A 16,364-nucleotide genomic window follows, 5' to 3' on the forward strand; every position below is an offset into this window, starting at 1 on the left:
TATTGTGATAATGTTTTTGTTTTTGTTGTCTCTCCTGAACTCGTTTCTCGATATTTGGAAAAACTAAATCTAGACGTGACTTGAGTTTCATTTTCATTAGCAATTCTGATGGTGCCAATCCTGTCGTTGTTTGTGGTGTGATATGGTACTTAAGTTGAAAAGAAAACGGTTTAACTTTTCCTTCTTCGATTTTCTTCATACCTTCTTTGAAACTCTGAACTGCTCGTTCAGCACAACCATTACTAGCTGGATGCCACGGCGCGGAAGAGCAATGTTCAATTCCATTTGATTTCACATAATCAGCGAATTCCTTACTAGTAATTGCGGCTCCATTATCATGATTATCACTAATAATGAGATCACATAATCCATGTGTTGCAAACGTTTGTTGAAGTTTTGCAATCGTAGCTTCGGATGTTGTAGAATTCATGACGTGTATGTCTATCCATTTTGAATACACATCAACCATAATTAGTAATGATTTGTTCATGAATGGTCCTGCAAAGTCTATGTGTATTCTTGACCACGGATGGCTCGGATATTCCCACGGATGTAATGGCGCTTCTGCTGGTAACTTGCGGTTTTCCTGACAACTGTAACAATTAACAACTGTTAATTCCAAGTCATTGTCCATTCCCGGCCACCATATATAGCTTCTTGCTAGACTTTTCATTCTAGTAATCCCTGGATGTTCTTGGTGTAATTCATTTAACATGGTTTCACGTCCTGGTTGTGGTATAATTACTCTTCCTCCCCACAATATGCATCCGTCCTGACTACACAGTTCATTTTTTCTACTATAATACAGTCTTATGTCTTCACTGGGACATTTTGACGGCCATCCATTCAAAATGTATCTAAGCACCATAGACAGTATTGTGTCCTTGCGTGTCCACTTTTGAATTTGTTTAGCATCAACTGGTGTAGTGGCTAAATGTTCCATTAATAATATAGTATCACCTGGCGTTGGTGTCTTTTCAATGTTTGTTTTCAGCGGAAGTCTACTTAGTCCATCCCCATTACCATTCAAACTCCCTTCTTTGTATACAATCGTGTACTCATACAGAGATGCAAACAGTTTTTTTTCCTGTCAGACAATGGGGCCTACAGGGTACCAAGTTTTGCCAGACCCATCAAATTTCTGCCAGACCCATATTTTCACTCAAAAATCAAATGAAATTATGCTATTGAACAAACGTTAATTTTGACATATTTCCTGAACTTATCAACTATGCTTAATAGACCTCCTTCCTAGAGAGCGAATTTCTAAAACAAAAAACATGACGGAAATACGGAGAATTGTTCGGGGCGAGATGGACAAGGTACGAAAGACTATTACTGGGCGGAAATACTGGTTCCCAGAGTTAGAAAATGCGGGGGAACAGGACATTTACTTTTATTAAAGATGATCGCAATTTTATAAACAAAATACTCTGCCGGGGCCGACGGGGATTTCAGTTTTGGCGGAACCCAAGCGGACTTAAATATTGCCGGCCATCAGGTCCTGCACAGCTACGAGTTTTGCCGGACCTGCATAAATTCTGCCCCTTAGGTCCGACGGGTCCGACGATTAGTTGCATCTCTGCTCATATGCAGCTAACGTCAGTGCCCACCTTTGAATTCGAGATGCGGCCATTGTAGGTATAGGTTTATCTTCCTGAAATAAACCTATGAGCGGCTTGTGATCGGTTATGATTGTAACGGGGTGTCCATACAAATATTGATGAAATTTCTTGATACCAAATATTATGGCCAGACTCTCCTTCTCAAGAACGGAATAATTCTTCTCTGCTGATGTAAGTGTTCGAGATGTATAAGCTATTGGTTTGTCACTGCCGTCGTCCATTTTATGCGAAAGTACAGCGCCTAATCCATACGGAGATGCATCACATGCTAAGATTAATTTCTTTTTCGGATCGAAATGTACAAGTACTGATGCAGATTTCAACAGCTGTTTTGACTCTATGAACGCTTTTTCCTGTTCTTTTTCCCAACTCCATTTTGTGTCTTTCTGTAGAAGTACATGTAGCGGCTTTAACAAGTGAGATAAATTCGCTAAGAATCTATTGTAATACATGTAGTTCAGCATTCCAAGATAAGCTTTCAGTTCTGTCACGTTTGTCTGACTTGGTGCTTTATCGATCGCCTCAACTTTATTCTCCACTGGATAGATTCCGTGTTTGTTTATTTTAAATCCCAAATAAACAACTTCTTCGGCCATGAACACACACTTCTGTTTCTTTAACCGAATTCCGATTCTCTTAAACCTAGACAAAACTTCAGAAAGAGTATTTAGATGTTCCTCCCTTGTTTTACCCGTTATCAGTATATCATGTACTCAAATCCAATTTTGTATATTCTTGTCCTCCTCCAAGCGTTGCGTATAAATCCTCTGTTTTAGGAATCGGATAATTATCCAACTTTGAAACGGCATTAACGGTTACCTTGTAGTCACCACAAATTCTAATAGATCTGTTCTCCTTAACTACAGGTACTATCGGAGTGGCCCAGTCGGAAAATTCCACTTGCTGAATCTGACCCTCCTTCTCAAGACGTTCAAGTTCCATCTCCACTTTATCCTTCAGCGCATAGGGCAAAGGGCGAGCCTTGAAATATTTCGGTACGGCACTCTCATCAACATAAATTTTGTATTTCATGCCTTTTACAGTTCCAAGTTCATCTTTGAAAACCTCCTTATTTGCTTCCAAGATCACATTCAAATCACTCGATTGATTATCACTTCCAACGACGGAGAAAATATCCTTCCAATCCAGTTGGAGTTTGTTCAACCAGTCTCGGCCAAGTAAATTCGGACCTTTACACTTCACTATCAGTAATGGTAATTTTGCGCTTTCCTTCTTGTAGTTGACATTGACGATTGCACGTCCTATTACAGGAATCTGCTCTCCCATGTATGTTCGGAGTTTAGCACTTGTCGGTTCGATTCTGAATTTTTGACTTGGTTTCCTTGTAAATATCCTCGCTCATGATAGAAACTGACGCTCCTGTATCAATTTCCATGGCTATTTCACATTCATTCAGATTGAATTGCACTTTATATGCTTCATTAGATTTATTTCCATAATGAAAAACTGAGTAAACTTCATTTTCACTTTCACTACTTTCATCCTGCTCCATGAAATGAACACGTGGTGTAAAACGATTTAAACTCTCTGTGATTTTCACTTAAATTCCCATTGACAGATTTGTTACGGCATTTCTTTGCGACATGTTCTTTCTTTTTACAACTGTGGCATTTTGCATCCTTAAACCTGCATTCAGCGGCTAAGTGATTTCCTCCACAACGGTAACAATCTCCTTGTTTCGAATTTCCAGAGTTATTTCTTGTACTAGTATATGATTTTGAAACTTTGTTGATTTGTTTTTGAAATGTCGCATTTGTCCCTCTCGCTTGGATGTCCTGTGCATTCTTCTCTGCAGTCTCCATAGCGGTAGCAATTTCCAATGCCTTTTCAAATGTTAAATTCGGCTCTGCTAACAGCCTCCTCTGTATGCGGTCACTCTTTATCCTGACGACTAACCTGTCACGTAACATCGCATTTAATGTGTCACCATAATTACAGTGTTCTGTCAGACTTCTTAGTGCTGCAAGAAATGTCCTCACTGACTCATCGCTGTGTCTTGTTCTACTGTTAAATTTAAATCTCTGAATGATTTCTGATGGTACTGGATCTCGGTGATCTTTCACTAGTTTTGTTAAATCGGCCAGTGATTTCGTTCCTGGTTTGGCTGGTGCTAATAAATCCCTTATTAATTTGTAGGTAATCTTCCCACATACACTTAAGAAAATATCCCTTTTCTGGTCTTCTTCGTCTATCTCATTAGCATTAAAATAATAAATGTTCCATACGTTCTACATATTGTGTCCAATCTTCCGATTTATCAAAAGAGTCTAATTTCCCGTAAGTCGACATTGTCACTTGTAGAAATTCACATTTATTTTAATATTCAGTTTTTTCCTCGTCGCCAAAATGTGTAATATATTTGCTATGTAATAATAAAATCCAGTTTCTATAACTAATTTATTAACAAGTACATCCTTTGATGGTCAGACTACAGAATGACAACATGTGTATAAGAACTTCAATTAATCAATTTAATTATGTTTGTTTAGGAACGTGCAGACATGTGAGAGTTGCTGATTTGTCAATTATAATTACTGAGTCTGTAACAGACGGTAATAAAGTGAGGTGAACTTTATAACAGTGTTTATTGTGCAACAAGTCTTTACATTCTATAAACTTACGACTATCTTTAGTGACAACTTGAATGTTTTTAATCAATTAGTAGAAGTTACTGTGTATGTTTCATGCACAAATGCATGAATGTTGACGCATATTTTCCTTTCCGGCTTTAACAAATGAGTAGAATCTACACGTTACCGTGCTTTTACCTTTATATATATATATATATATATATATATATAGGTCAACTGTTTTTACTGTATAAAAAATTGTAAGGAGTACATGTCTGTCTGACCTTGACATCATTGATCTTTTTTTTAAAAAAGTTAAGTTTCTGTAATACTTTTAGCATGTTTTCATGTTTTCAAGCGTATATTATAAATGACTGCTGAAACATTTATTAATAGTTTGTAGGAATTAATAGTTTGTAGGAAAATTTAATATATATGTGTATACTTGCTACAATCTTGAAAAGAAAAGCTTGGCGAACATTGCCTTTCTTTTGCATTTAAATTAAAGCTTATATAAATAAATGTTACTTATTCAGACAATGAACAAGCTTTGTATTTGTAATTTACAATGACTAATGAAAGGGGAGGTGTTCACATTTGTGATAGACTGAGTGGCGGCAATCTACACCAGTTATCCAAATAATTTAATATGACTGAATTGTTAAAAAATCATTTAAAAAAAATATAGCATTTTGTGACACCTAAATTATCTTTTTAGCAATCATTACTTTATTCTAAATTTAGACACAATCACTTAAGCCAACAAGTAAATTATAAAGTCTATCACATACATGTTTGTTATACCTTAGCATACTTGCTTTTGCAAAATGACTTTTTAATGTTTCAGGCCCTTCAACCTTACCTTATTGGTCCATCACACTGACTGTAGGATACTTTCTCAAACAAACATCCATCGCACTTTAGTGTGAGACACCATCGTCCTTTATCATGTTTAAGGTAGACCATTGCAGGTTAACCTGACCATTACACTTTAGAGTACTGTAAATTCAGAAATTATTGCGAGGATTTTATTATTGCGAAAAATGCGACAGGGTTGTAAACACAATAATTTGAACTGGCAATTTGAAATATTTTACGAGTTAAACAGGATTTTTCTCAAAATCGTAAAAAAATTTAAAGTCATAAGAAACCTCAAATTAAAAAAAATAATGCATATGTTTTTAGCTCACCTGGCCCAAAGGGCCAAGTGACCTTTTCTCATCACTTTGCGTCCGGCGGCGTCCGTCGTCGTTAACTTTTACAAAAATCTTCTCCTCTGAAACTACTGGGCCAAATTAAACCAAACTTGGCCACAATCATCATTGGGATATCTAGTTTTAAAAATGTGTCCGGTGACCCGGCCAACCAACCAAGATGGCCACCATGGCTAAAAATAGAACATAGGGGGTAATATGCAGTTTTTGGCTTATAACTCAAAAACCAAAGCATTTAGAGCAAATCTGACAGGGTAAAATTGTTTATCAGGTCAAGATCTATCTGCCATGAAATTTTCAGATGAATCGGACAACCCGTTGTTGGGTTGCTGCCCCTAAAATGGTAATTTTAAGGAAATTTTACTGTTTTTGGTTATTATCTTGAATATTATTATAGATAGAGATAAACTGTAAACAGCAATAATGTTCAGCAAAGTAAGATTTACAAATAAGTCAACGTGACCGAAATGGTCAGTTGACCCCTTTAGGAGTTATTGTCCTTTATAGTCAATTTTTAACCATTTTTAGCTCACTTGGCCTAAAGTGAGCTTGTCTCATCACTTGGCGTCCGGCGTCGTCCGTCGTCCGTCGTCGTCTGTCGTCGTTAACTTTTACAAAAATCTTCTCCTTTGAAACTACTGGGCCAAATTAAACCAAACTTGGCCACAATCATCATTGGGGTATCTAGTTAAAAAAATGTGTCCGGTGACCCGGCAAACCATCCAAGATGGCCACCATGGCTAAAAATAGAACATAGGGGTAAAATGCAGTTTTTGGCTTATAACTCAAAACCCAAAGCATTTAGAGCAAATCTGACACGGGGGTAAAATTGTTTATCAGTTCAAGATCTATATGCCCTGAAATTTTCAGATAACCCGTTGTTGGGTTACTGCCCCTGAATTAGTAATTTTAAGGAAATTTTGCTCTTTTTGGTTATTATCTTGAATATTATTATAGATAGAGATAAACTATAAACAGCAATAATGTTCAGCAAAGTAAGATTTACAAATAAGTCAACATGACTGAAATGGTCAGTTGACCCCTTTAGGAGTTATTGCCCTTTATAGTCAATTTTTAACCATTTTTCGTAAATCTTAGTAATCTTTTACAAAAATCTTCTCCTCTGAAACTACTTGGCCACAATCATCTTTTGGGTTAGTAGTTTGAAAAATGTGTCCGGTGACCCGGCCATCCAACCAAGATGGCCGCCATGGCTAAAAATAGAACATGGGGTAAAATGCAGTTTTTGGCTTATAACTCAAAACCCAAAGCATTTAGATCAAATCTGACATGGGGTAAAATTGTTTATCAGGTCAACATTTATCTGCTCTGAAATTTTTAGATGAATCGGACAACCCGTTGTTGGGTTGCTGACCCTGAATTGTTAGTTTTAAGGAAATTTTGCTGTTTTTGGTCATTATCTTGAATATTATTATTGATAGAGATAAACTGTAAACAACAATAATGTTCAGCAAAGTAAGATTTACAAATACAAATGTAAGTCAACATGACCGAAATGGTCAATTGACCCCCTTAGGAGTTATTGTTCTTTATAGTCAATTTTTAACAATTTTCATAAAATTTGTAAATTTTTACTAACATTTTCCACTGAAACTAATGAGCCAAGTTCATTATAGATAGAGATAATTTTAAGCAGCAAGAATGTTCAGTAAAGTAAGATGTACAAACACATCACCATCACCAAAACATAATTTTGTCATGAATCCATCTGCTTCCTTTAATATTCACATAGACCAAGGTGAGCGATACAGGCTCTTTAGAGCCTTTAGTTTGTAAATCTTAGTGATCTATTACAAAAATCTTCTCCTCTGAAACTACTGGGCCAAATTAATCCAAACTTGTCCACAATCATCTTTGGGGTATCTAGTTTAAAAATTGTGTGGCGTGATCCGGCCAACCAACCAAGATGGCTGCCATGGCTAAAAATAGAACATAGGGGTGAAATGTAGATTTTGGCTTATATCTCTGAAACCAAAGCATTTAGAGCAAATCTGAAATGGAGTAAAATTGTTCATCAAGTGAAAATCTATCTGCCCTGAAACTTTCAAATGAATCGGACAACGGGTTGTTGGGTTGCTGCCCTGAAATAATTGATTTGAAGGAAATTTTGCAGATTTTGGTTATTATCTTGAATATTATTATAGAAAGAGATTAAATGTAATCAGCAATAATGTTCAGCAAAGTAAGATCTACAAATAAGTTAATATGACTAAAATGGTCAGATGACCCCTTAAGGAGTTATTGCCCTTTATAGTCAATTTTGACCAATTTTTCGTAAATTTTTGTAATCTTTTACTACTGAAACTACTGGGCCAAACTTAACCAAACTTAGCCACAATTATTATTAGGGTATCTAGTTTAAAAAATGCGTCAACCAACCAAGATGGCTGCCATGGCTAAAAATAGAACATAGGGGTGAAATGTAGATTTTGGCTTATGGTGTTATTATCCTTTTAAAGACAATTCTTTATAATTTGTTCATCTAGTTTGCTTACTTTGAAAAATCTTCTCTTTGAAACTGCTGAATCAATTTCAACCAAACTTTGGCAGAATGAGTTTCAGAGTATCTAGTATCATTTAGTTCTGTACTTTGTTTTTCTTGTACTTCAAGAAACATAGCCATTATTGATAAAATGGAACATAGGGGTTAAATGATTTTTTTCTTTTGAAGAAAATATGACAGATTCAAAGAACATTTAAATGGCATTTTTAAGCCACCTATAAAATATATATTGAAAAGCAAAAATAATCATTGATGAAAGATTTAAGCAAAAAATAAAAGGTGAGTGATTCAGAAAGTGCTACAATGTATGAGCAGTTTTCATGAGAAGTTTTCATGAAATTTTATTTGATAAATACCTGATATGAGTTATGGATCTTGACTTTATTCTTTGACAAAGCGACAGATGTATCACATGTATCATTCACTTCATGGCCAATCTCTTATATTTTTCTGAGCAAACATCAGCAATCTACTTTATTGTGAATTGTTCCAGAAAAGAAAAAAACATCTTTGAAATGATGGATGCTTTCCTGTATTGTGTTCTTATTCAATACTTCAAACAAACATCAATAATTTATAAAAAAACCACTCAAAACCTTTATTGGTTAACAGCTGGGCCCAATGGCATGAAAAGCATACAATAAAACACAAATGTCCAATTCACTGTCTTTGACCACATATAAACACAATCTACAATAGAAAAGAATTCTGTAAGTTAGAGAACAAAATCTTGACAGTAATACAGATCATATACATATACATTTTGTATGTATTACTGCAAAACCTATGTACTTTCAGTGGCGGATCCAGAACTTTTCATAAGGGGGGACCCGGTGACTGACCTAAGGGGGGGCCCACTCCAGTCATGCTTCAGTGATTCCCTATATAATCAACCAAATTTTTCCCACGAAAAGGGGGGGGCCCGGGCCCCCAGGGCCCCCTGGTTCCGCCTATGACTTTCCTCTACAGTAAAGTGTGGGTGGGTTTGAAACGATACTGTTCTGTCGAAAAAGGTGAATGAAATGACATTTCTAGACTAATTCTGTTAGTTTTCTCGATTGAATATGTTTTACATTGTCATTTCAGGGCCTTATATAGCTGACTATGCAGTATTGGTTTTGCTCATTGTTGAACATGTTGAAGGCTGTACGCTGCCCTATAGTTGTTAATTTCTATGTCATTTGGTCTCGTGTGGAGAGTTGTCTCATTGGCAATCATACCACATCTTCTTTTTTTATACCTGTACAATCTCTGTATCTATGGAAGAATTTTATGAAGGTTTTAATGAATTTGTGGTTATTATCTTGAAATCTAATATCATCCTGATGGACAGAAAATGTACACAACTGCAATGACCATCAATACAATTCCTATCGATTATTATTCAAATATAAGTGTTTGTGCCCATCATCGCTTCAAAATAGGGATAGATAGACAGAATTTCGATGTAATTATTTTTTATTCTTCGATGAAATGCAGCGTTTAAACACTAACAACAATTTTGTCATTTCTTATTTCTTTTCTGTTAATTTTATAATAATCATGTTTATAGTACACATTTAGTATGCATACTATACATCTTAGTAGTTATCCCATTCTGTAATATATACTTTTTACCAAAGACATTATAAAGGCATAAATCCTTCAGACTGACAGTTATTACTATTTACCTTTTTACATAAGCAAACATAAACTAGTTATATATTTAGAATGCATGGGGACTTATATAAGTATCAGTTTGTGTCATATGGACTGTTGTGAATTTGGAAGGGTAAATTTGTAAGTATTCGATACTAAATTGGACTTTATTTCATGGTATTTGCAACTGAAAAATCAATATTTATCATGTTTATAAGTATGTGATATTCCTACTGTTTGGTAGGGGGATTTTAAAAAAAGGTAATATTTATCCTGTTTATAATTATTTAAGTATTGGATGAGGTTTGCTTTTTAAACATGTTAAAAGGGTTTTTAAAGTATGATAAATACATATATAGATGTATAAGTAGTGTTGTTTGATTTAAAAAGATAAAATATGATATATACATATAGATATAAACATATACATGATATAGATATATGACATGTATCTTAGTACTGTTAATTGATTTAAAAGTGTAATATCTATGAATTGATATACATGTGATATATACATGTATGTACTTTTTTGTGATTTACATTTATACATGTGTGGTAAATGGACTTTGTATGATTTAGAAGGTCAATATTAACATTATTATCAACAACATGTACACATATCTATCCTTCATTGACCAGCTGTACATGATCAAAGCCTATTAGTTTTTTCATCTCAAAAACTTGTTTTTGTTGATTGAAGGAAATTTCAGAAAAGGTATAATATCTTATTTTTATATGATATTTATCAAACTTTGCCAAAAATTAACTCATACTAAAGTTCTAGTTAAACAATGATGTAAGATTGCTCAGACAGAAGTCTATACTGATATGAGTAAATAGAATTCCTTTACAAATTTAAAAGTTCTAATGACCGGACTTTTTAAATGATGAAAGTATCTTCTATATATAGAAAATACATAGTGTAACTGTGTTTAGGGACAAGTAAAAGAGCAATAGACTTGAGGTTTATTTCCTGTCTGAACCATCGGTCAGATTGACTTCTTCACTTCCACATCCTATCTTGAAAATCTCAATTATAAACTTAATCTATTCACAATAATGCAAAACTTTAAAATCTGTAAATTGTAAGAGTATACCGGATGAACTAAATGTTGCTGAAGAGTTCATGTTCAAATATATATTATTAAATCAATGTATTCTTAACTTTTAATTCATTTTTTTTAACCACAATATTTCAATAACCATTGTACAATATTTTTTTTTTGGAAAAAGGAGTCTTCAAGTTCAAATAATTTTTGATAAATGAAGGTTACCTTTTGTTTTGTTTTCTTTGGTATTGTCAAAGAAATGTTTAAAGGTGTGAACAATAAATTATATTTATATATACATTTGATTTGTCCTAGTTTGAGATATACATTATTTACTATTGAATGTTTGAGATTATTCAAGGAAGTGTGTTAAGATAAAGCTGTTATGGGTACCGGTATGTCTCTTGGGAGTTGAACTGTTATTTCTTTGACTTTGTTTGACTTTTATATCCATCAATTTTCATTTCTTTTCTTTAAAATTTCAGGATCTTAAAACTTTTGAAAGGAGTTTTTTAGTTAAAAATGTTACTTTTGAAAGGAGTTTTTTAGTTAAAAAAAAATGTTTCATTTTTAACAATTGTCATATTATTTTTATTTATTTTCACAGATTGGGCAGTATGGCCAACAGTGAAAAGAACAAAGTGAAGTTTGAGGTTGGCGATGATGAGGATAAATCTGAGTCTGAAAGGATGGAAATCAAGCAGTCAGAAAGTCGGCTAGACGGTGATGAAGAGAAGACTCCAATCAACTCCCCATTGGCACGAGACAATCGTCAGCAGTCACCAGCCAGATTAAAGTATGGCTCAAGTCTGAGTGATCATTGTCTGTCTCCAAAGCGACAGTTGTTTCAGCCCCGTCTGATGTACAGCATGTCCACCAAGAGAAACTCACAAACCGATTTCTCTGAAAGCATATTGCAAGTCATCAAATTTTTTTTTCCTGTTGCATTGTTTTAATTGGGATGTTTGATGGTTTTGCAATAAATTATTGATGAATGGTTTTGTAAACAAACTTCAAAAAATGTCCTATAAATGTTAGAGATTAATTTATGTTAAATAGAGAGTCTTACACTTTTCCTATTGTTCAGAAGTAAAAGAAATGTATACATGAAGTATTGAATAATTGACAAGTAATGGATAGAAGTGCTTCTTAACAGTAATCTTTTTTATTATATAAATTCTTTTAAAATAATGCCTATTAAATCTTAACTTATTTGACATGCTCTATTCAATCTGGATTCATACTATTATAAAATACTTTAAATTAATGGTTAGATGAAGCATATACTTTTGAAAAATGATGCAAGTTACAGTCACCATAGATTGAACTTTATCTTTCTTATCCCTCTTATTATTATTAACTGAATGGCTTAAGTATTTAGAATTTACTATTATTTGTCAATCATGTGTCTGTGTTTGATATGTATGAGCTTTTGATTTTGCCATTAGGGCCTTTTTTAATTTTTATTCAAGTTCAGTATTTTTGAGATTTTACTTTTTACACAGTTGGATACACCTATATTGTCATTCTTATGATTTATACTTACTTGGGTTAATATATATTTTGATGCCATAATAGAATTTTGACAATTAATTTAATTCCAATTGTAAACGAAAATTACATATTTCCCACAATGCATTGATAAGAACTAAATTAACTGCAAGTCAACTTGAGATTGATTGATGATTGCTTAATGTTTTTAAATAAACAATTTAAGATTTACGTTTTGGACATTTTTAACTATATTACTGAGAGCCAAAAATTGGTTAAGGGGATTATGTTTTTGTTGTTGTTTTTAATACTTGATAATGTTCTTTTGATTTTTATGCCCCACCTACGATAGTAGAGGGGCATTATGTTTTCTGGTCTGTGCGTCCGTCTGTTGGTTCGTCTGTCCGTCTGTCCGTCTGTCCCGCTTCAGGTTAAAGTTTTTGGTCAAGGTAGTTTTTGATGAAGTTGAAGTCCAATCAACTTGAAACTTAGTATACATGTTCTTATTGATATTATCTTTCTAATTTTAATGCCTAATTATATTTTTTATCCAACTTCACGGTCCATTGAACATGAAAAATGATAGTGCGGGTGGGGCATTCGTGTACTTTGGACACATTCTTGTTAATCCTAACACATTAAAGTTCTTATTATTCCTGGATCAAAAGTAAGATCTTGATACACTTTGTGAATTATAATTCATTTTAGGATCTACATGAACAAGCAGTGAGTTTTATCATTTTGCTATGATATGCTTGTAGATAATAATTAAATAGATATATATCAAGACCTATCTTGCTTGTTGCATCTTGATAGCCACTATAATGTTTATATTCATTATCAGTGTTTTAACAGGAAGGAAAATACTAAAGGTAAATAAAATAAACAAGCCTTGACTTTATTAAATCAATAATTATTTGTAAAGTTGATTTTAAGTTCAAGTTCTGAGCACGATAAAAAGTATAAACATACTCTGAATAATACTTCTTTATCATCCATGACAATTTATTGAAATGCAAGTTTAATTAGCATTTAAACTCTGCTCCAATGGAGGGGGTTTTCTGTTTGAACCCTGTATACCTGTCTCATGAAATGTCTGTCTTAATTTTTGGTGGAACTATAAATCACGACTTCCCAAAATTTAGTTTCTAGCTTCATGTTTGTATTTTATACTGTATGATGCATTTTACCATTCAGAACTCAAAGTTATATCTTGTTTATCTGATTCCTACTTCACATTGTGTTTACTTTAATGAAAAAAAACAGGTTAAAGGATCTTCAAGAAGCAAATTTGTTTTGTTAAACCTATACCATGTATACATGATTATAAAGCAAAACTTTATAATTTTGGTTAAAATTGTGATACATTGTATTTAAAATAATTTATTATTATAATAGCTTTTAACAGATAAACACAAATATATATTCCTAACTAGTTAATTTCATAACTTGCTTAAGTTAAAGATACTATATTACAAATATAACTAGAATTGCATACATCTTCAAAGGCACGAAGGTACATGTTAATAGTCACATTTGTACAGTCAATCGAAGTAGAGAGTTTTTGCAGTATTTGTGTAGAAAACCTTCATCAATATAAAGCTTTGTTGATATAAAACTTGCATGAAAGTTATCTTTCTTTTAATATTTGCTAACGTTGCTGACATGAACAAGCCTCAATGATTTAATGAACTATTTTCTATCTTTAACATTATGATAATGTGTTTGAGAACTGAAACGGAATAAAATACAATAACAATTAAAAACCAATTGTTCAGAGAACAATTGAAGGTCTTTCCACCAATAAGGATCTATTTTGATATGAAAATATTAAAATTCAGTTGAAAATGTCAGTTCCTATGGCTTAATGATGTATAAATATGAATTTTGGGCAAAGGTCAAAATCTAGAACGTCAAATTTACTGATGACCTTGACCTATATTTCAAGGTCATAAACCAGGGACCCCAAATAAAAAGACCCTAGGTCTGTAATATGTATAGTTAATGAGTTATATCACTTTACGTTTAATTCTTAATATAGGAGGGGCAAAAACTCCCATTTTATGTCTACACACCCTTTTAACCAAAATATATAAGTTACGACATGTCGCAACTAACAATTTAGTAAAAATAATTTGTCGGTATCTTATAAGGTTAATGAAAATTAGTGAAAATAGGCCAAAATCAAAATTTAGAATATGACCTTGACCTTTGACCTTTACCTAATTTTCATTTTTTTGGACCAATGATCTCAAAACAAAAGACCCTAGGTCTCTATCACTTATGGTTTTCCAGTTTAAAATACATTTCAAAATTTCAAATACAAAAGGGGAACTAACTCTCATATGGAGTCTCTATACGGCTTCGGTCAAAATAAAACAGAACATCCTGAGGATGTAACAAGCAATTTGGTAAAATAAATTTGTCGTAATCTTTTATGGTTGCGAAGGAGTAGTGGCCACAAGAAAAACAGTGTTTGGGGAGATAACTCTTACAACGTAAAGTATTTGGTTACGCAGTGGTCATTTTTAAAAGTGCATACGCTTTACGATATCATATTCCAAATATCTAAGCGACATCTTTTGAAACATCAATACTACGCAAGAAAAGAATTAGGCGGAAGAATAAAAAAAATAATAATAATAATAATAATCAGAAGAAATCCAATAGGTCTTTCCACGGAAAGGTGGAAAGACCTAATAAATATAATTCACAAGGGGAATGTTCATGTCAGATAAGTATTGTTATTTCCTCTTTGGCTTAATTAGTTTAAATACTTTGCACTTTGCTTGTTGGTTTTGACATTGTTTTTGTTTATTTATTTACAGGTTTTTGTTTGACAGTGATTTTGTATGTGTTGTGGTGATGAACTTTAATTGAGTAGCTGGTATCACATTTTGCATTTTATTTCTGCATATGGCTAGTCAGTAAAAAGCAGCAAATCTGAAATAGTAACTCAAAAAAAAATATATAAAAAAAATCCCACCGTAAATTGTATGTTACATTATCCAGAATACATGCATCTAACCCTTTTGTAAGAATTCTTTTCACAAGGTGCCCTTAATGGATTATTTTGGATTTACATGAAGTAAAATTTTAACACTTATGTCTGGTGTAAATTGTATTTTAATTTGCTGCAAATGTATAAATATAAATAGAAACATATAGTAGTGAATGCCTGGAATTATTTTAGCAACAGATTCAGGAATAAATGTAATTTTTAGAATTAATTTGTAAAAATGGATCTTAAATCATGTGAGTTTTGAACCATTGTTGAATGACCAGTGACTAGTTTTACATTTGTTTCATTTTAGTCACATAATAATTTGTGATGGTATTAATTATTTTCCTTTGATAGTAATACACCTGATGTCAATGGAATATTCATTGTAATATTGTACAAATTTTTATGAATAAATTCAATTTATAAACAGGCACTCAATGTCAGGAGCTACCAGCCTAGACACCAAAGGGAAGAAGTTGAGTCTGTCACCTAAAGATTGTGTAGTAGCAACACCAGAGGAATTTGTCAAGAGATTTGGAGGAAATCATGTTATAAATAAGGTGAGTTGTCATAGCAACATCATATGAATTTGTCTATGAATTGGTAGGATGTTATGATATGAATAGTGCATCTGTCTGTCATGTCTTGTAAAGCTCTCTATCAAGTACACTTCATACCAGATCAAATTTGCATTAAAGGTTTATATCCACAATGTAGCAGACAAATTAGAAAATCAGTGGTGACTCTTTGAAATATATGGAAAATGCATTATAAGTTCTCTCAAATGAACAATCATGACAATGCTAGCCAGATTTTTATCAAACTTATATCAAAGATACTATTTAGAATGGAAATGGCCAATGTGTCAAAGAGACAACAACCCAACTAAATAGCAGAACACAGCAAAAGGCCATCAATACTACAGGTACACTGTAAAACTACAATTACACTGTAATATTACAATTACACTGTAATACTACAATTACACTGTAATACTACATTTACACTGTAATATTACAATTACATTGTAATTTTAGTTCAATGTAAATCATCATGTAGAATGCTATCTTTGAGCAAAATATATTCAGGTGAAATTTTCTAAATATAGCACAGATATAAATAACACAAAAAGGGAATTAAATTGAGCAAGACAAAAAGCTTGAAGGTTTTATAAAATGTTAATTGTGCCTTGTAAGAAATATGTTGGCTGTAAAGAAGATACTTTTTT

The 16,364-nt window shown here is 32.9% G+C and overlaps 1 protein-coding gene across 4 annotated transcripts in view; it reads left to right on the forward strand.

The window, feature by feature from the left end:
* The window catches only part of LOC143048668 (acetyl-CoA carboxylase-like), an 81,634-nt gene that overhangs the window by 1,954 nt on the left and 63,316 nt on the right, over nt 1-16,364 (forward strand). For all 4 annotated transcript variants that reach the window (XM_076222465.1, XM_076222467.1, XM_076222468.1 and 1 more), the window contains exons 2-3: nt 11,249-11,437; nt 15,567-15,696. In XM_076222465.1, the coding sequence (XP_076078580.1) occupies nt 11,259-11,437; nt 15,567-15,696 (309 nt within the window). In that variant the 5' untranslated portion in view covers nt 11,249-11,258. The remainder of the gene's footprint in view (nt 1-11,248; nt 11,438-15,566; nt 15,697-16,364) is intronic.

The sequence above is a fragment of the Mytilus galloprovincialis genome, chromosome 10, assembly GCF_965363235.1.
Source record: "Mytilus galloprovincialis chromosome 10, xbMytGall1.hap1.1, whole genome shotgun sequence".
In the NCBI taxonomy this organism is placed as follows: domain Eukaryota; kingdom Metazoa; phylum Mollusca; class Bivalvia; order Mytilida; family Mytilidae; genus Mytilus; species Mytilus galloprovincialis.